Raw genomic sequence first — 19,827 nt, 5'->3', positions numbered from 1 at the left:
CTGCTGATTTAAAAAGGGTCTTGCTTTTGTTGCCAAATGATGTATCAGACTCTAGGGGTGAGGCTTGTAGGTGAGGAGCAAGCTTGACTTGTCAGATCAGTTGCAGTGCATCTTTAAAAAAAAAAAATATAACCCCACACTACAGTTCATGCAAGATAATAATATGTTTTCCCATAAAAATCAAGCATTTAAATAAAGTGAATTTATAATCAGAGCTTATTACCTACTGCCTTCCTGCCCCAAGGCCAGAATATAGGATGCCCATATCAACGTCACTTGAGCTACTTTGCTCTGAAGCCTTAAAAGTTGCTTCATACTCTATTCTTTTTTACAGGTATAATACATTGCTGTATCACAGGACCCTGAGTATAAATTTAGCAATGCTTACAATGCAGAATCATTCTTCACTTTTTAGGCATTCTTGAAATAACTGCTGGAAAGCTCATAACTTATTGTTGAGATCCTTGTGTGACTATATTTTAAAATGAAGTCTTAGCTAAAGTCTCTTCTAGTAGACTTGTGTACATGTCCTAGAGACCAATAAGGAATTATCAGCATAAAGACTTCTCTGTTGTCATACATCTCTTTTTTTTTTTTTTTTTTTTTTTTTTTTTTCTTGAACATGGAGGAGGAGACACTCTATGCTATTGTTGTGCATAGTACTCATAAAACAACATCCAGATTAAATTACATTTTTACCAGTGTATTTCATGTTTCTTTTTTCTCCATCATCCCTGAAGACTTTAATGAGAGACATGTTCAAAGACTTGCAGATAGGCTTAAGTCAAAGCCTCGTTAATGTTTGGTGTTGTTAAAAGCGAAATACAAAATTTTGGGGTTATGTTGTTTTGGATCTGCTATTGAAAAAAGTATTTTGTGCATGGGCTAAATCATGATCTGAGGTTGTTCAAATGAAGGGAAAAAAACAAGAGAAACCTGACACATCTCCCAGAAGAGGCATTACTGGTTGTATGATGGAAGTGTATTTGAGGAAAGAAGTAATGCTTCAGTGGGCAGCCATTGCTCAGGGTTTATTCCTTTCAAACCCCTAGTGTGTCTTTTTTCCCCTGTTCCGGGACTCAGCTGAAAGACAAAGGAGGTCTCGAGAGGGAAAAAGCAAAAGGACAGTAAAATCTGCCTTTGTCTTTTGCAAAATGCCATGATTAATTTATTTTTCAATTTTCATTTACACAGCGATTACAGGAAATGATGAAAGTTCTGAATTGTTTTTTAAAATCCAATAATAAATGTATGTGCAGTGCTATATAGTCCTTTTTCGGTTTTAAATAGAAGATTGATATTTAAATACCTTTGCAGTTCCTGAGACCAAAAAGGAAAGCTGGATTTAATTTGAATTTTTTTATATATGATGTTTAGTTTTCTTCAGCTGATGGTACCTTCTCTCTAGATGACCCTTCCCTTGTTCTGAGGGGTTTTCAGTGACTTGTCTTACAACCAGCAAAGTGTTAAGCACAACCTCTCTGTGGGTATCCCTGAGTCATAACAAAAGAAATAGAACTAAATGTGTTCTCATCTTCTTTACTGTCAGGCACTCTAAATCTATTTTTTTATTTCATGCCCTGCATTGTTTCTAATGAAAGCATGGGCTTAGAAAGGATTTAGGATATGACAGTAGACTGTTTGACAGGCTACACAAAGCTATTTCGGCAATTTGGTTTCCAGGTGTCTACATGATGGTGAACAGCTGTCTTCTGAATGCTGGCGTTAAGGAGGCAGCACTGCAGTTGTGCTAGGCATAAATTCTGTGACTATAAGCAATTGCAGAAAAGGTGCCTTTATATTTAAATCCAGTTGGTTTGCATTTGTTTCCTCAACCTGGTGTTGGTGGAGGAGCCTCTGCAGAAAAGTGAGGAGTCTGTTCTCAAGTCTGGGCTTTTGAGCCCTTTGAAAACTTGGCCCCAGGTGGTTTCATTAGAATGGCAAATTCCTATCTCGAAGAATGGCATTTAGGAACCTGCCAAGCAGGACAAGCTCTGCCCTCAGATATCAGTGCTTAGAGTAGTTGAGCTTTATCATATGCAAGTGCTAGGAGGGTAGATGTTTCCCAGAAGCAGGCGATGCGATTGGAACTAAATCCTTCTGCAACTGCTGATTGGCACTAAGGGCCGAAGTACTGGAAACCTCTTTCCCAGTTTTCCTGTTGTGGATGTATACAAGGCCAGTGGAGTGGCACAAGTGGGCTCTGGTTCAACTTCGCTGGTCCTTCCAGCAGCTGGAAGGATACAGCAGGGTACAAAAATTTAAAGGTATTTCATTGGGGTTTGTATTCTTTTTTCCCCTCTCAGTTGTGCTTCTGCAAAGGATTTGACGGACTTGGGTGGTCTTTGCAGAAGTATCACTGTAAGAAACTATTGCTGCACTATCAGTGCAGCAGGATTTATAAGGTTGGGTTTCCCATTAAAGGCTTTGTGTGTAGCTAGTAAATGTATTTTTTTTCCCAGATGAAATGTGTGGAATGTTTTATAAATCCTCTCTAAGTGCTCAGATGTTTCAGTTAGTTTACTGTCACTTTTTCAGAGATGCCACCTTTTGTACAAGGTCTACAGGAAGAAGGGTATGATGTGAGCTTGGATGAGAGATCTGGAGGGGCTTGCTTGTACCTGGTATTACTTGAACTGACATAAAGCCTTACTGCTTTTATTCCTTACAAAAGGAATCTTAAGCAATTTCAAAAACCTGCAGAACCTGCTAGATCTCTGCAGAACAAAGGTGACTGAAGGCTTGTGCAGAAGCAACGTTTTACTTATACTGCTGCCTTTTTCTCCACAGCCAATGGTTTAGTGTACTGAGTCAAGTCCATGCGTCCACAGAGCAAGAGATCCGAGAGATGCATGATGAACAGGCAAATCCACAGAATGCTGTGGTAAGTCTAAATCTGAAGAACTTTTCAAAGAAAGTATTTTTTAGAAAACAGGGGCACTTCAGTGGCCACAGCTTCTGAGAATCACAACCTAGTTTTCCTTAAATGCCATGGTAGCTGTGACACCGGCTAGAGGCTCCACGACCTTGGTCCTGTAGCTGTATAAGAAGAGCCTGATTTCTGATTCCTCTTCCTTCGTTCACCTTAATGAAAAATGAGTGTTGCTTTTGGGCGTGTTTTGTTTCTGGTCCGGTTTCCTATCATACCACAGTGTATGCTTGAATTTGAACTTTTCCAAAGAAACAATTAATAAGTTAATTAAAAACGCAAGAGATGAAAATTTGAGCTGTATCTGGTCCTGCTTTTATCATTCTGCACACCATATACAGTGGGAATAAATGGGATACATTTGGTACCTAATATGAAGCAAAAGGAAATAAAAACTTCTGCTTAATGGCTTCAGAAGTTTGTTCTGAGAGGATGCCGTTCATATTGGGATGACACTTTCAGGTGAAAAATACAAGCAGGTTTGGAAGCATAGAAAAATGAGCAGATTTTGAGCTGCATGCAGCTTAACCTTTTACTGGATCTGTTTATGTGAGCCTCTTAGTTTTCCCCTCAATAGTTTTAATGTTTAAGAGAAGCTGATGCCCAGATCTGCAGTTAATTTTGCTTGATCAAAGCTGCTGCTCCTTTTAGCTGTCTCTGAGTACTGTAAGTAATGCAATAGTAAATGTCTTCCTCCTTTTCTGTTTGGATATTTGTTTATAGGGTACACTCGACGTGGGACTAATTGATTCTGTCTGTGCTGCTGACAATCCAGATAGGTAAGTCAGAACCTGGTGACTGGTAACTTTCTTTCTCTCCTTTCTCTAGCCAAAGTCAGAGACTTTATCCTTTAGTCTCTATATTCTTCTGACCAACCATGCATTACAGTGATTCATTATTGCCTCCCTCTTCATAATACTAAACACCACAGGTTAAAACATGGAACAGGAATGGTGATGGGTTTCGTGGGGGCTTCACTAACTTCTCTGACACTGCTTCATATATGAACTGTTCAGCTACTAAAGTGTTCCAAAAGTAAAAGATTGACTATTTCCTTCATTTATACAAATAATGCCCCTGAAAAAGAGCAGCTTTTTTTGTAGTCCTTTAGCAATATAGTAGACAGAAAAATTCATTGTAACATTTTTCTGTTCAGCTTCTCAAAGAATGTTGTATTCTACAGCGATGAGAATCATTTCCCAGAATAAAAATGTTTTGTAACAAAGAGGACAATACTGCATAAAAAAATAACTGTCTATATTCTTAGTTCTTGAATTAGTAATACTGTTGCACGGAATAGAAAGTAATCTGGGTTCAGGCTATGACTCTGGTTACAACGCTACTGCCTGCAATGTAGTATCTGTACTGCAGGAGTTCATTCCAGTCTCCTCATTGCACACGTGTGAAACAGCTGGGTTTAAGTTACTGGTTTGTTCTCGGCCTGCCAAGACCCTGATGCCACAAGCAACAGTGACTATAAGCCCAGGTTTCCTAAGTAATACAACATAAATGTCCAGATCTTTCAAAGTTTTAAATTAAAGGCATTTCTCCTGTAAGCATTTTTCACACAGATTTTTTTTTTCTGCGTGGTTTTTTTTTTTTTTAGCTCTCGAGTCTAAAGCAGTGATGGAAGGTTTTTTAATTAGAAAACTAAATTGACTAACACAGGCAATAGATTATTTTTATCTTGACACATATGAACCCACTACTGCAAGCTCAAAAGAGAGAAGCAGAGCAGAGAGCCCTTTCAATCTGTATTCAGAAAGAATCCCAAGAACAGGGCTTCCATCGTTTTTCTAAACTGGGGAAGAGGAGGGTGGAGCCTGGAAGGTTGGCTACTGTTGATCATAACCTCCGGTTTGATAGCTCCATCTATCACCATTTATACCTTGGCGCTCTCCTTTCTCAGTTCTCTTGCTACAGCTCATCTGTAGCCTCTGTCCTATTTGCTTTCTATCCAGCTTTCTAGAGTGTGCTTCGTGTAGCACAATCTAAAGCTGCTTCCTCTTTACACATTTTAAAACATGGTCAACAGAATTCTTCTGTTCAGTTCACATGCCCACTGATTTCCTCATCCACCACTCTTCCTGAATAACGTAGCACTACAGCACCACAGTCAGTGTGACAAAAACATTGGATTCTGATCTCTCCTTATCCCCTTCTATGACACTGGTGAGCACTAGTTGTAGATAGTTCTTTTTGTGGGGGCATCACTAACTTCTCTGACACTGCTTCATATATGTTATTTTAAGATAACTTACAGACTTGTCATGTTTCTCAATTTACTGTTAACCTCCCTTCACACAGTTTTCTGATTCTTCCTCCTAGTAGTTTTATTTACTTTTTTTTTTTATCCTGTTATCCATCTAGCTTTTACATGGCATACAGTGGTTTTGGAGAAATGGTGTAATATGTGGGTGAACCTCTCCATCCCCATAAACACTGTCTTGATTAGTTCTAATTTCTACCCGGTTACCTTCTTGCAAGAACTGTAAAAGGAAGGCCTGTGAGCTTCTCATGCATGGGGTGGCCCGGACTGCGTCATTCATTCCCATTTTCTACATCTGATACAATTCTTAAAAACTATGTGTATTCCAGGATGGAAAAATTAATGCTAAAGGGTTAAAGCAAGTGTTCGTAGGCTAAAGAACTTGCCTCTCTAATCCAGAGAGCCATCAGTGCAGTTCACTTGGGCTAATTCTTCATGCTTCAGTGAATCCTGGTGTAAGATTGGGTAAAAGCCAGACTCTCATTAAAAATAGATTGAACCCTCTGCAAATTGTGTTGCACTGCATTAAAAATAAAAGAATCCGTGTTCACATCCTGCTTCACAGTAGAACTTTGTAAATTGCAGTTAGTTTTAGCTAATGTAACTACTGAAGCAGACACTAAATAGATCTGACCCTGAAATAGAGTTCTAATTCACATCCAAGGCTGGTTAAAGATTGGAGGTTTTTCTCACCACAGCTTCATTTTGAGATAGGACAAGTTGCAATTTAATGTAAGCTTTCCCACCATTCAGAGCCCTAGTGTTCTGATGGGAATCCAGCATAACTGAGTCTTTTCAAATGCTTAATTTTTTTTTTTAGGTTTAGTGGTGTTGAAGTAAGTGCTTTAGAGGTGGACAGTATTTGTCTGAATAGAAAATGCAAACAAATGGACAGTGTTTATGGTTATGGTGAGTGAGGTAAACAGTATGTATGTTGGTTGTAAAGGCTTTTCAATCTTCATTTATTTTCATAGACCCAATTCATTTGTGATCATCACTGCTAATCGTGTTCTTCACTGTAATGCTGATACTCCTGAAGAGATGCATCACTGGATAACACTGCTCCAAAGGTCAAAGGGGGACACTAGAGTGGAAGGACAAGAATTCATTGTGAGAGGTAAGAACTAAATGGGGCACTAACAAAGGAAATAACATCCATGAAGCTTTGAATGGATTGTTCGCACAATACAGCATGCCGATAGTGTTGGAGCCTCATCTTTGCATCGTGGAGTTTACTCACAAATGATACTCACAGAATCACAGAATGGTAGGGGATGGAAGGGACCTCTGGAGATCAGCTAGTCCAACCCCCCTGCTAAAACAGGTTCACCTGGAGCAGGTCACACAGGATTGCATCCAGGTGGGTTTTGAATATCTCCAGAGGAGGAGACTGCACAACCTCTCTGGGCAGCCTGTTCCAGTGCTCTGCCACCCTCAAAGTGAAGACGTTTCTCCTCATGCACAAATGGAACTTCCTGTGTTCTAGTTTGTGCCTGTTGTCCCTTGTCCTATCACTGGGCACCATTGAAAAGAGTTTGGCCCCATCATCTTGACACCCGGCCTTTAGACATTTATAATCATTTCTCCTCATGCACAAATGGAACTTCCTGTGTTCTAGTTTGTGCCTGTTGTCCCTTGTCCTATCACTGGGCACCATTGAAAAGAGTTTGGCCCCATCATCTTGACACCCGTCCTTTAGACATTTATAATCATTGGTAAGATCCCCCCTCAGTCTTCTCTTCTCCAGGCTGAACAGACCCAGGTCTCTCAGCCTTTCCTCATAAGAGGAACACTCCTGCTGTGCTATGTAGGAAAATACTGTAATGATGACAAAAGCATTTTTGTAAGTAAGTTGACAAAGTAATTCTTGTAGGTAAACGCCAAAGTTGAAAAGTTTTCATATTCATTTTAGTCTATCCTCATCATTTCATTTTTTGAGAATTTTACTCAAAGTTTTTAATATATGGGCTGAACAATTCACATTTTTGTTGTTGAAAATATACAACTAACTTACAGCAACCTAATTTTGTCCAACTCTGCTTAAAAACAGAAACTGTGATTAAAAATGTGTCTTTAACAGGGTGGCTACACAAGGAAGTAAAGAACAACCCAAAGATGTCTTCGTTAAAACTAAAAAAGCGTTGGTTCGTTTTGACGCACAATTCCTTGGACTACTACAAGAGTTCGGAGAAAAATGCTTTGAAATTGGGTACGCTGGTCCTGAACAGCCTCTGCTCAGTGGTCCCACCTGATGAAAAAATCTTCAAAGAGACAGGTATTGCTTTATTCTTGTTCAAATATGCTTTCATTTGCCTCCTGTCCTAATATCTAGTAGTGCAACAAACAGTGCGTAAGAATATTTTAAATGGATTATTATGGTTGCAGTTTGATAAACAAACCAGGTTTCTAAGTCACTTTACATTTTACAGGGAATTACTGGGCAAAAAACAAAGGTAATAATATATACAGGAGTAAAATTTGTTCTCACCAACATTTAAGTTATAGACTGACACCACTACTAAGGTAGTGTGAATACACAATAAAGACCTGGGGAAAGACATATGGGTAGCACTCTTCTCATACATTATTTTATGTTCTATGAGGACTAACATCGGTGGAGCGAGAATAGGGAGATCAAAAGTAAGAGACCAGTTTGTGCTAACCTACATACTACACCTGAGTCAGCTCCCCTGTGCATTTTCAAAACTGGTTTTCAACTTGTAAGTGGCTGATGCAAATGAGAAGGGACTGTTGACAGTCCTGTACATCTCATTGGGGTCACTGACGCGTCAGAGGCTTTCATTAGTGAAAGATGAAATATATTTTCTTTAATTGAATCTGCTTCATAAAAAGCCTATAGTGCTCTTCCTATCATAGTTGCCACTTCACTGGTGTGAAATTAATGGCTTTTCTACAGAAGAGGTCATTCATGCTTTATACCTATTTGAATGCATGCCACAGATGACGAAAGACTCTTTTACACAAAGCAAGACTGTCTCAGATTTTCCTGTTACAGAGAGCCCTGGAGAAGTAGGGCCCACAAGCAGCTAACAGTATTCCATAGTGTTGTCTTATGGTCACTTTTACTAAGATTACTGGATGAAATGAGAGGTTGCACGATGGTGGTTGTACTCTGAGATTACTCCTAGGCTGTTTTAAGGGAGAGAATCTCCTTTAATACCCTAGTATCTGTACTATGCCTCCTGAAAAACCGCCAGCATGATCCAGAACACAGCACTCGGGGTCTGATGGGACTGCAGATGGAAGTTGGGGTGGTTTTTATAGATACAGCTTCTATGATTAATAATTGTTACTGGTGTGCTAGGTTATTGGAATGTAACCGTATACGGACGCAAGCATTGTTACCGTCTCTATACAAAATTGCTTAATGAGGCGACCCGCTGGTCAAGTGCTATCCAGAACGTGATTGACACAAAAGCACCAATTGATACTCCAACTCAGCAACTTATTCAGGATATTAAGGTAGGTACAAACAGGAGGGCGTGGGGTGGGAAAGAATGGTTGCTTACATCTTTTTTTATGGTGGCTTTGCCATGTTGGGTAATAAAGCAGAAAGTTAAGTTTTAATCACACAGTGGCTTGGACTGAAATTGTGAAACCTGAATGTATTCACTGACCTGAAAAAGGAATTTCTGTCTAAACAGTAAAAGAGCAAAGTATGAAGTGCAACTTGGAGGGCAAGCAAAATAACTTCTTTCCATGAAAACAGTAACAAGTTTTACTGGTTTGTGTACCTTGACAGACGTTGCTATACCTGGCAGTAGAGCACAGCGTGCAGGTTCATGAGTTAGCAGACCTGTCTGGCTGTGTCCACGGAGAGCAGCACACCAGGATGTGGACTAGACAGCTCTTTTGATCTTTCTTCATTATCGTTCTTTTCTTGTTCTGTGGTAGTATGTGCTAAGCATCTCATGCGTGAGAAATATATTCAATTGATGTTTCTGCTTTATGGTCCTGTTGGAGACACTGCATGGATTGCATCCATTCTCTAGAGAATGTCTTGGAGATTTTTGTTAATGTAAGGAGAGAGGACGATGATTCTCAGAAGAGAACAAAAAAAATTAGGCAAGAAGGGAAAACTGCTACTAACCTTTTCCCTTAGAGAGTGCGACCTCTTCTCTCATGGAAAAAAAACCTAAATTCCAAGACTATGAATGCTATTCTTCATAGCAGTAGACATAGGTGGAAGTTCAGGATTGGCAGAAGACAGTGGTCACACACCTGTCAAACTTGCTCTGAGAAAGAATAGTATTTAGACATCAGAGTGGGTGTATCGGGTTTACAGCAGCAGTTTTCTCTGGACTATTTTGTTGTGGTAAGAAAGCTCATGCAAGGCCTGAGCTTAGCAGATACTGAGTATTCGAGCCTTCAGAGTGCCAGGCAGCCACCTGCAGCTGAACTTAGCACCAAGTAGTGTTGGTAACACTGATGACTAATTTTTTTCACAGACAACCTTAGGGCATGAAGCATTGCATTATTGTTAAAGCTGGACCCCAAATCCTGCTTTTTTCTTAATTCCATAGGAAAACTGCCTGAATGCTGATGTGGTTGAACAGATTTATAAGAGAAACCCCATTCTCCGCTACACTCATCATCCACTGCACTCGCCATTACTGCCACTGCCATATGGGGACATCAATCTAAACTGTAAGTTTGTCAATCATAGAAACACTTTTCCTTACGAAAGATTAAACCAGAGGATGGGATTTTTTTGTCAATGGGCTATAGTGAAGTAACAGTAGGCAAAATATGTGTTTATAACACAAATAGACAAGTTTCTTTGCTCTCTTTGAGGAGGTCGAGAATAGCAGTTTGTCAGGCATAGAGCCATGAGCTTGTGGTGCTCCTGCATGGGTGTTCCAGTAGGGAAGGGTGCTATTGCTCCTTTAATATAAGCTAGTGGCCCTCAGCCACACAGCTAAGAAGACAGAGTATGAAAGTCTTGCACTGAAATAAGCAACTAAACCAAAGTCATTCCATCGCCTTGAATCATACTCTCCTTCTCAAAAAAATCTCTTCTTCCCACCCCGTGGGAGGAGCTGCAGCAGCTGCAACTTCCAGGTAACAAGTGTGAGTTTCATTGGTTGTGGTGGGAAGCATGATTTGTGGGAACCAACATTTCAGTGGACATGGTTTTAAAAAGTAATGCTTCTTTTACTCCTGAAATAGGTGTAATCATGTCTTTGTATATCCTTGCCTCAGTCACTTAGAAATCTGTTTTGAATTAATGATTCAGAGCTATTGATGGATGTGAATTTCATGTCCTTATCTTGTTTTCCAACTGTGTATTAAACAAGATATAACTCAGAAGTTTCATCCTTGGGAGGAGGGTGGGAGACCACAGTTGGTTAAAAGCTAAGGTATTTCAGGTAAGACTTCCTGGTAGCTCAAGTGATACCCTTCTGTTCAAATGACAAGGAGATCAAATCCTAGAAGAAACTTTTCCGTTCTCTTCCCCCTCCTCCTGTACAATGGCAAGGCACTGATCTTCTGATCTTCTCAGCTCTTGAGCTGGTTGTCCCATGCAGGACTGCACACGGTTGCTCTCTGTTCCCTGTGGACAGGCACAGCTACCTCCCTCTGAGGTAGAAGTCTTGCCAAATTCTTCCCGTACTAAATGAGGCTCCACAGATGGATTGAGGCTCAGTTAATTTCCTTGACTTGCAGTTCAGTTCTAGTGCTCTTCTGTAATAGTGTGATGTCAGGTTAGAAACTTCATAATACCATACATCTGTACTGCTTTGTGCTTTGATGGTTAGTAGGCCTCACTGACTGAGACATCTTGAACCCAAGAACTGCATAGATCATAAAAGTTGTTGGCCTGCGTTGAATAACCTATAGTACAAAAACAATCACCACCTTTTCCAGCACTGGTAAAGCAAGCTGCAGTGTCGTGACAATGATTTAGTTTAGCAGTATTGTTTCGGTTTAATTGAAACGTTACTGCTGTAGACAGTGATGCCATGTATCTCTGTCACTTCCCATAATGCAGTCATGCTTTACCTCACTTGTGATCTGATCAGATTTTCACTTTCTTGACTCCACTCAGCAGTGTGGAGTGCTCTGGAAGGAAGATTCTCCATCAAAAAAACTCTGATCAACCAAAGTTGATCAGAAAATTTCAGAATGGGATTTCATTAAATTTGGAACAAATTGCAATAGCAAAATAGCTGTTAACATGAGTTTGCATCCTACATTTGAAGTAGGAAAGATCCATTCTGATATACAGCATAGTAAGGGTCACAGAACAGCAATTCCTGTCTTAAGCCTGAGTGGTCTCTCTTTCATATCTCAGTCTAAGCACATTTCTCCCTATTTTTATTCTGTAGTGCTGAAAGACAAAGGCTACACGACTCTGCAAGATGAAGCCATCAAGATATTTAATTCTTTACAGCAGCTAGAGTCTATGTCTGATCCCATCCCTATAATCCAAGGTATCCTCCAAACAGGACATGATTTACGACCTCTTCGAGATGAGCTCTACTGTCAGCTCATCAAGCAGACCAATAAAGTGCCTAACCCTGGGAGCGTGGGGAACCTGTATAGTTGGCAAATACTCACCTGCATGAGTTGCACATTCCTGCCGAGTCGCAGCATTCTAAAATATCTCAAATTCCATCTCAAAAGGTGAGAAGCTTTGAACTGCTAAAGCAAGAAAAGAAGTTTCTTCACTCACGGGTTTCTTCACCACCACTTGTAACAGTGTTTAAATGCCTTGAAGTGAGACTTGAAAATGCATTCACTTAGTGAACAGGTTATGGCAAACTGAATCTAAACAGAAGATCTTGTAGCAAAAGCACATATGAGTTGATCTAGGTGGAACTACTCCCATTTGAAGAATCAAGCAAAATCCCACTAATCGAATGCACAATTTATTAACACTGACAAAAGGGGGGGGGGGGGTCTGTAATTGTATCAAATTGCTTAAACGGCTCGCAGCCCATACCCCCACATCCCATTCTCAACTGTCCAAATCAGCCTGCTAAAAATTCTTCATCCTGCTAACCTTAGTTTTCTGAGGTATGCATCATGGACGTTAGAAAAACACTACTGTATTTGACATAAAAATGTCTGTTTGCAAACCTAATTTTAAGGTATTAGTAACCATTTAAAACAACCCCCCCCCGTATTGTTGGCAGTGCAGCATTAACCAGAATATGGAGTTCCTCCTGCTATGATGCATTTAAGGTATTAGTAACCATTTAAAACACCCCCCCCCCCGTATTGTTGGCAGTGCAGCATTAACCAGAATATGGAGTTCCTCCTGCTATGATGCAGCAGAATAACGCAGAGTGTGTCATTGGGAAAGTTAGTCCACCAAAGCCAAACGGCTCTCAATAATTTAAGTCTTGACTTGTGTTTGTGGTAGAGCATGGACTTCATCAACCACTTTGCTAAATCTAATTATTTTATAAATATTTTAAAATGCTTGTATTGAAGATACACCTTTCACCCAAAGTAAGATCAGTGAAAAATATCAATCGCTTTATATAACAGTTAGAATGAAAAAATCCAACATTGATCCACTTTCTCAGTTCAACTGAGCTTATAAAAAGGCCTCCTAGTTAAAAAAAAATACAGCTGATAAAACACTTGGAGTTTGGTTTCAATATTATAGATGCATAGATGACTCTCTAAGATCACTGTGTAAAATTTTTATGCCTTGTAGATCACGAATCACTCTACTTTTTCACACAAATTAAACCTTAGTAGCTCTGAGCAGCTGGTATTTTATCACTGGAAATATTATAGAAACACTCAGTACTGAAAGCTACCTGAATTCAACAGTTTTCAATAATTAAGAGTTGAGTTCATTAAAGTTGTTAGTGAATACTCATAATCATAACATTAACTGCTGAACAGTAAGGGAAAACTTCCTTTAAGAAAATCAGGAATAGAAATCAAGTATCCTAAGTGACACTACCACAAAACTAAGCAGTCAGATATGCTTTAGTGCTTTTTTCTGTAGTACCTTACTGCAGTTTAGTCTTCATTCCCAAGTGTTACTGACAAAGAGGGTGGTTGATTGCAAGATTTTCATAGTTATCTTACTGTCAAATGTGAGTCCTGACAAGATTCCTGTAGTTAATGTTATAAAGATAGTTCAGCTTTTCCTTTTCGTTACGTTGGTAGAACAAAACGATCAAAGTACGTACGTTATCCCCACAGTGAGTCACAAGTTAGAGCACTTTCCTTGACAATGAAGATAAACCCCTGGACAAGTCCATTAAATAGCATACTGCATATAGAAGTACTTCCAGGGGAAAAAACCAAACAAACCTCAAATAACCTTCTATTTCACAGTCTGGCAGCTTAAAGTGGTAATATTTGTCTCACAGGGTTCGTGACCAGTTTCCAGGAACTGAAATGGAGAAATACGCACTTTTTACTTACGAATCTCTGAAGAAAACCAAATGCAGAGAGTTTGTGCCATCACGGGATGAAATAGAAGCTCTGATCAGCAGGCAGGAAATGACATCCACAGTTTATTGCCACGGTGGGGGCTCCTGTAAGATTACAATCAACTCTCACACTACAGCTGGCGAGGTGAGAACTGGTGACAGAACAGCTTTCACACAAAATCACGTGTCCCTTTGCATGCCAGTTGCAGACACTAGTCGTGTTAAACTTCGGAATCCCTGAGGGTTTCTCTACCAGTCTCTCCTTTCAGGGGAGTGAAGGCTTACAGAGCTGTCCCCCCAACTCTTCAGTGTGTTCTGAAGAAATCCCTGCTGTAAAAACGGTCTTTGTTCTGCAGGGAATTAATTACCCAACTATAGCTCCCTCTCACAGGAAAGACTAAGCAATGCGGTAGAGGCGTTATTGGAATAACTTCAGCAGATAGTGGTGTGTATGAGGACCAAGGTGCTTCCTAAAACTGAAAGACACTTGCTGAGTTGGTGAAATACGGTGGTTACATCTGGCCAGGTGACAGTTCATACGTGTTCTGAAAGAATTAGCATTATTTAGTATAAAAACTAACATGGAATTTGACAACAATTAATACTGCTGATGAGAACATTAGCAACATTTTTAGCCTACTGTAAATCCTAGCTCTGAATTTGCTTCTCATTATTTGTCTTACCCTGTGGTGCTGTTTTTCCATGCTCAGTTTTTTCATGCGCTGTTTTTCATTAGGTGGTTGAAAAGTTAATTCGTGGCTTGGCCATGGAGGATAGCAGAAATATGTTTGCTTTGTTTGAATACAATGGAACTACTGATAAAGCAATTGAAAGCAGAACCATTGTCGCTGATGTCTTGGCAAAGTTTGAAAAGTAAGTATGCCTCTCACCACTCTAATAAGTAGCAATTAAATAAATTTCCAATGTCAGTAGTGCTGAATTTTCTCTTTCCTTTGCTTGTTTGTGATGACGCAGCTGAATTACACACATAGCCATTTCTGAAACAAAAGGATCTTATTTGTTTTCTTAAAGGAATTAATGAGCCACCTATTCCCTGGTGTTTGGTTTTCCTCTCTCTTGATGCCACTAGACTAATATTTCTCATCACTATTTCCACATTTGTTTTTCCACTACTACGAATTATTCCCCCACTACTGCTGTTGTGCCTGCCCCAGTACTGGCAGTCAATGCCGTTCTGACTACCCGTTGCCTAACTTCACATGGAAATACGGCTCACATTTTTCTTACTAGTGAAATTGAAACCACCCATAGCGCTGTAGTAACAAAAATGTAATAGAAGCCTAAATACCTGTTTGTCATCCTTATGCTATATGCGTGGCAATCAGCTTCCCTTATCCACATAATGGGGGGGTGGACGGGGGGTGTGGGCAGAGACTGTCTAAAGTGTTCTGCAATTACATTTTATAGCAGGGCTTAATAAAGTTGCTTTTATCAATACCTGACTGAGCCAGAAATAAAAGTCAATTAAAAGAACTTGGGTTAGAATCAGTTGACTGAGAACTGAGTCAACATTTTTAAGTCCTTGGTTTTATTGTAGGCTCTTAAATGCACACATGCATCTCCCTCCCCACCCCCACCCCACGACATCAGTCAGTTATACTGCTGAAAACATTTAGCTCCTGTCAACAGTACTAGACTGACAGCTGGTGTAACAAAGCAAAATTCAGCTGATGTCTTGCTTAGATTCTTTGGGTGTCAATTTAGAAAGGAGTTTGATTTCAAGGATCTGATCTCTCTCTCCCTCTTCACACAACTGTGCAGACTTGCTGCCACTGCTGAAGCTGGGGAGATGCACTGGAAGTTCTACTTCAAGCTCTACTGCTTCCTGGACACAGAAAACGTCCCAAAAGATAGTGTGGAATTTGCCTTTATGTTTGAGCAGGTAAAGGACAAAGGTTCTGTTTTGAGGCACTTTTGAGAGGAGGAAGAAAGCAAGAGATCTAGGCAGCACTGAGTTTTGATTATGCTTTTGTTTAACTAAACACGCTACTACTCATCCCGTTCAGTGGCCAAAATGGGCTTATCTTGACAAAAGTGAAGGACGTACGATTTATGTTACAGCTTTTTATTAATTCAATTGCTTTTATATATGTGAGTTCACTGAGAGCTGTACTAGTAACAGTGATTTCCATTTAGCAAGTTCCAGTTGCAGTTCTTGTGGTAAATCCTGTCTTACTCAGTTTAACAAATTTGCCAGGAGATTTACCACATTTGATTTACTTATTGGATCATTTATTTCACACCCTGGGTTTGCCTGGCAGTAATTATACTTTCTATTTCTCTCTTGGTCCTTTTCAAGACTGGTTAGTACATAAAGAGCTACCTTTTTCCCCTCAATAGGCTCATGAAGCAGTGATTAGAGGACATTATCCTGCTCCTGAAGAAACTCTCCAGGTCCTTGCAGCTTTGCGTCTTCAGTACCTTCAGGGCGACTACACTCTGCACACCACTGTACCAGAAATGGAGGAAGTCTATCCCTTGCAAAAGCTGAAGTCTCGGGTTACACAGTCTACCAAAACATTTACCGCACCAGAGAAGTCCGAGAAGAAACGAGCCAGCTTTCTTGAAGGAACATTGCGGAGGAGTTTTCGCAGTGGCTCTGTCAGCAAACAGAAGGTTGAGGAGGATCAGATGTTAGACATGTGGGTCAAAGAGGAAATCTCAGCTTCCAGGACTAGTATTATAGACAAATGGAAAAAACTCCAGAGGATGAACCAGGAGCAGGCTATGGCAAAGTACATGGCTTTAATTAAGGAGTGGCCTGGCTATGGCTCAACACTCTTTGACGTAGAGGTGAGTAAGTCGTCCTGAACACTCAAGCTACAGTTAATACTGTAGCGATGATGATTTCATTACAGAGTAGTGAAATCATACATATGGTATCACAGTGCTCAGAAGACAGCTGATGTAATAAAATGTTAGATATTAAAAGCACACTCCCACTAGCAAGCACTGTAGCTATTTAAATCCATTAGTTAACCGTGAAGTACAGAGGGACAGAATGCTAGCCCGACGGGTTGAAAACAACTTTGAGAAGGCTGCATTAAAGAGAGACAAGCAATATGCACTTTTTAATACAGTGACAGACAAAAACGTCAGCAGTTAGTGTTGCACGGCTCCGACTGTTGCGTTTGCTGTTAACTTTCTTTTTTTTCCCTAGTGTAAAGAAGGGGGATTCCCACAAGAGTTGTGGCTTGGAGTCAGCGCTGATGCAGTTTCTGTCTACAAGCGTGGGGAAGGCAGGCCTCTGGAGGTGTTCCAGTATGAGCATATCTTGTCATTTGGTGCACCACTTGCCAACACCTACAAGATTGTGGTGGATGAGAGAGAACTGCTTTTTGAAACCAGCGAGGTAAGAGCGAGAAGGAGTTTTGCTGCTGTGGTCCTCCTGTTCTGATAGCCAGGCTACTTGGTAATTTAAGTAATTGTTGCAAACGTTAAAGATCTATTCAAGATCCCTGTAAAGCTAAAGGGAAGACACAATGAGATAGACAGAAGTGCTGAGTGTTTTTGTTTGACTGCAAAAGAGTTTTGTTGAAGGCTTGACAGTTTTATATTGTTAGCATCTAAAAAAATTCATTCACATGCTGTTACCTTACAAGAACTTTGCTCTTTATACTCTTTTGGCAGGTGGTCGACATTGCAAAGCTGATGAAAGCTTACATCAGTATGATCGTGAAAAAACGCTACAGCACCTCTCGATCAGTGAGTAGTCATGGAAGTCAGGGCAGCTCCAGGTGAAAACAAAACCAGTTCTGCTGTGCTCTGAATAGAACATATCGCTGCTTGGCCTCAGAACGACCTGATGACACTGATCACATCTGTTGACAAGCTAACCAAGAACCAGAGTTTCCACGGAAAATATCTTCAAACATTGTTTTGGGAAGACTGCAGGGTAGGGAGGGGAAAATCAGCTGAAATAGTCACATACTAGAACTGCTGGCTTGTTCAAAACTTTCCAAAGCATTATTATCTTCAGTTGAGGTAACAAATGCCTTAAGACTTGATCCGCTGCAACACAAGCAGTACCAAGTGCCTTACAATGTTAAACCCAACTTGTATTGATCTGAAATTGCTGATAAAAGTCAAGAGGATTTTTTTTCTGTCCTTTCAGAACACTGAAAACAAAGGCATATTCATCCATTCTGCACTAATCTACTGGCCTGTGTACATGTGGGAAGGGGGAGGGAAGAAGAGCAAGGTGTATTTTTTTGGAGAGCTGCTGGCAGCCTTCCTGGTGGACGCCAACATCGTGTTTCCCCTCGCTTCCATGGATGTGCACATTGTGCACGCGTATTTGAGCTGTCAGTAAAATTTTTCTAATTTTATTCTGTATTTCACAGGTCTTTTGAAGCAAAGGGAATAAGTATGTGCAATGGTGTAAACAGTCTTTCTGTACATTTTAATAGTTCAGAGTTATAGTTGTTACAATTGTGTGGTTACTTTATAAGCAGTTTTATTAACAAGTAAATTCCAAAATTTTCATACATTGATTTTACTATTGCAAATGTGTATTACCATATAAGTAGCAGAAATCTGCATTCTGTATCTGCTGTATTATAAACAGAGATGTAGCTGAGAATATTTATAGACTACCCTAATATGAAATACACTTGCCAGTTTAATACTCCATAATGTCAGCTTAAGTTTTTAATATTGAATTTTTCTTTTAAAGACATTCTTTCATAATTCTGGCTGGACTCTCCAACCCAGACTGACCGCCAAAGGTCAGAGCCCTTCAGAATTGGCTAGAAAATGCAACTGCTTTTATACAGAGTTCTCTATTTTTCCAGGTTGCCTGATGAAGGTTCTTGACAGCACCCTGTAAATAACTTGGGAAATATCAGCTAATAATAATCTGATTTTGGACTTTTATTTTTGTACAGAAATACTGTAATATAAGGCCAAACTTTGATCAAAGGTGTCCTTTTGTCCACAGCAAAAAAAAGAAACCTGAAAACCTTACTTTTTTTTATTAAAAACCTCAGCCTTTAAGGAACCATGCCTTCTTAATGAAGTCCAGCAATAAAGAAAACACATGTGATGTGCTCTGTTTCTACTTCATACTGAGTAGGCCTTGCAACAAAGCCCTAATTTCATCTGTCTTCTCAGGAGCCAAGCCAGGAACACAGTGTAGGCTTTTGCTTGGAAAGGTGCGTGTGCTTTGTGTTGTACCGGGGCAGGTTTCCTTGGTCATGAGGTACGTTGTCAGTCACACCAGCAGGACAGAGGAGAAGGACAGCTGAGCCATTCCACTCCACACGGAATGCGTGAGTTAAGCTTTCCCTGCTTGTGCAGCCCTGATGGGAGATGGCTTGTTTTTACAAGCCATCCACAGCACGGTGGTGCAACATGCATGGGACCTGTAAGTGTACACAGCCTTCATAGACTACAAGGCTTGCTATGAGAAATCCTCCACCCTCCTCCAACTGTCAGATACTTTCAGACACTCCATCTGTGACACTGCCCTTCAGTCTCTAAAAGCTTGTTAAATAATGCTACTAATTTAATGTCCCCACCCTCCCAGCAAAGGTGATCTTAAATTAAGGAAGACAACGAAAATGAGAGAACAGTAACTGCCTGTATAGCTACATCCACACAGAGTACCTGAGACTGTAACATTTCTGATTTTTTCCATATGCAAGTTGTTTAGAAAGAATTCAGGTGGTGTTAGCAAGGCATTCTTGGAATGACACAATTTATGTATTTCAGCCAGGTGCAGCAAGAAGGTTCAGTTCTGTCTATGTGCTGTTTGTAAACATGCTCAGAAAAGTCCCTGGCACATCATCATCATCATTAATTGGTCAATTAAACAGGAATATACAAGGTGGCAGGGTCAGGGTCACAGTCTCGAGAACTGTGGGTCACACTTCTCTAGTCCCAATTCATTTACCTCCTGACTGACTTCTGGATGCTATCAGCTGTTAGGAGAGATATTTGCTTTTAGTCAATACACAGAAGTGCCTGTTGCTACATCTACGAGCTTCTCTTCATTCATTCCAGTTCTACCAACCTGCCGTGCAAATCTTCCTTCAGTTGCTATTGTTGAGGGAAATAAAAGATTTCATAATTATTGATACAAGAAAGAATGCAGTTTATCAAAGTAAATACTTCATAATAGACGTACCTGGGTTTGAAAGTGAGAACAGTGTTCATTACACTATAAAACATGTAAAAATTGATTG

At 40.1% G+C, this 19,827-nt stretch overlaps 1 protein-coding gene across 1 annotated transcript in view; it reads left to right on the top strand.

Annotated features, from left to right (window-relative positions):
• MYO10 (myosin X) overlaps positions 1-17,561 on the top strand; it is a 76,077-nt gene extending 58,516 nt beyond the window's left edge. The window contains exons 26-38 of the mRNA XM_010139728.1: positions 2,791-2,884; positions 3,653-3,708; positions 6,173-6,315; positions 7,279-7,473; positions 8,524-8,681; positions 9,743-9,866; positions 11,549-11,846; positions 13,559-13,766; positions 14,358-14,494; positions 15,404-15,524; positions 15,983-16,435; positions 16,803-16,994; positions 17,273-17,561. Coding sequence (XP_010138030.1) covers positions 2,791-2,884; positions 3,653-3,708; positions 6,173-6,315; positions 7,279-7,473; positions 8,524-8,681; positions 9,743-9,866; positions 11,549-11,846; positions 13,559-13,766; positions 14,358-14,494; positions 15,404-15,524; positions 15,983-16,435; positions 16,803-16,994; positions 17,273-17,383 — 2,290 coding nt within the window. The 3' untranslated portion in view covers positions 17,384-17,561. The remainder of the gene's footprint in view (positions 1-2,790; positions 2,885-3,652; positions 3,709-6,172; positions 6,316-7,278; positions 7,474-8,523; positions 8,682-9,742; positions 9,867-11,548; positions 11,847-13,558; positions 13,767-14,357; positions 14,495-15,403; positions 15,525-15,982; positions 16,436-16,802; positions 16,995-17,272) is intronic.
• Positions 17,562-19,827: the final 2,266 nt, after the last annotated feature.

This window comes from Buceros rhinoceros, unplaced genomic scaffold (genome assembly GCF_000710305.1).
Source record: "Buceros rhinoceros silvestris isolate BGI_N320 unplaced genomic scaffold, ASM71030v1 scaffold10087, whole genome shotgun sequence".
Taxonomy (NCBI): Eukaryota; Metazoa; Chordata; class Aves; order Bucerotiformes; family Bucerotidae; genus Buceros; species Buceros rhinoceros.
This window is presented reverse-complemented; position numbering and strand designations above follow the sequence as displayed.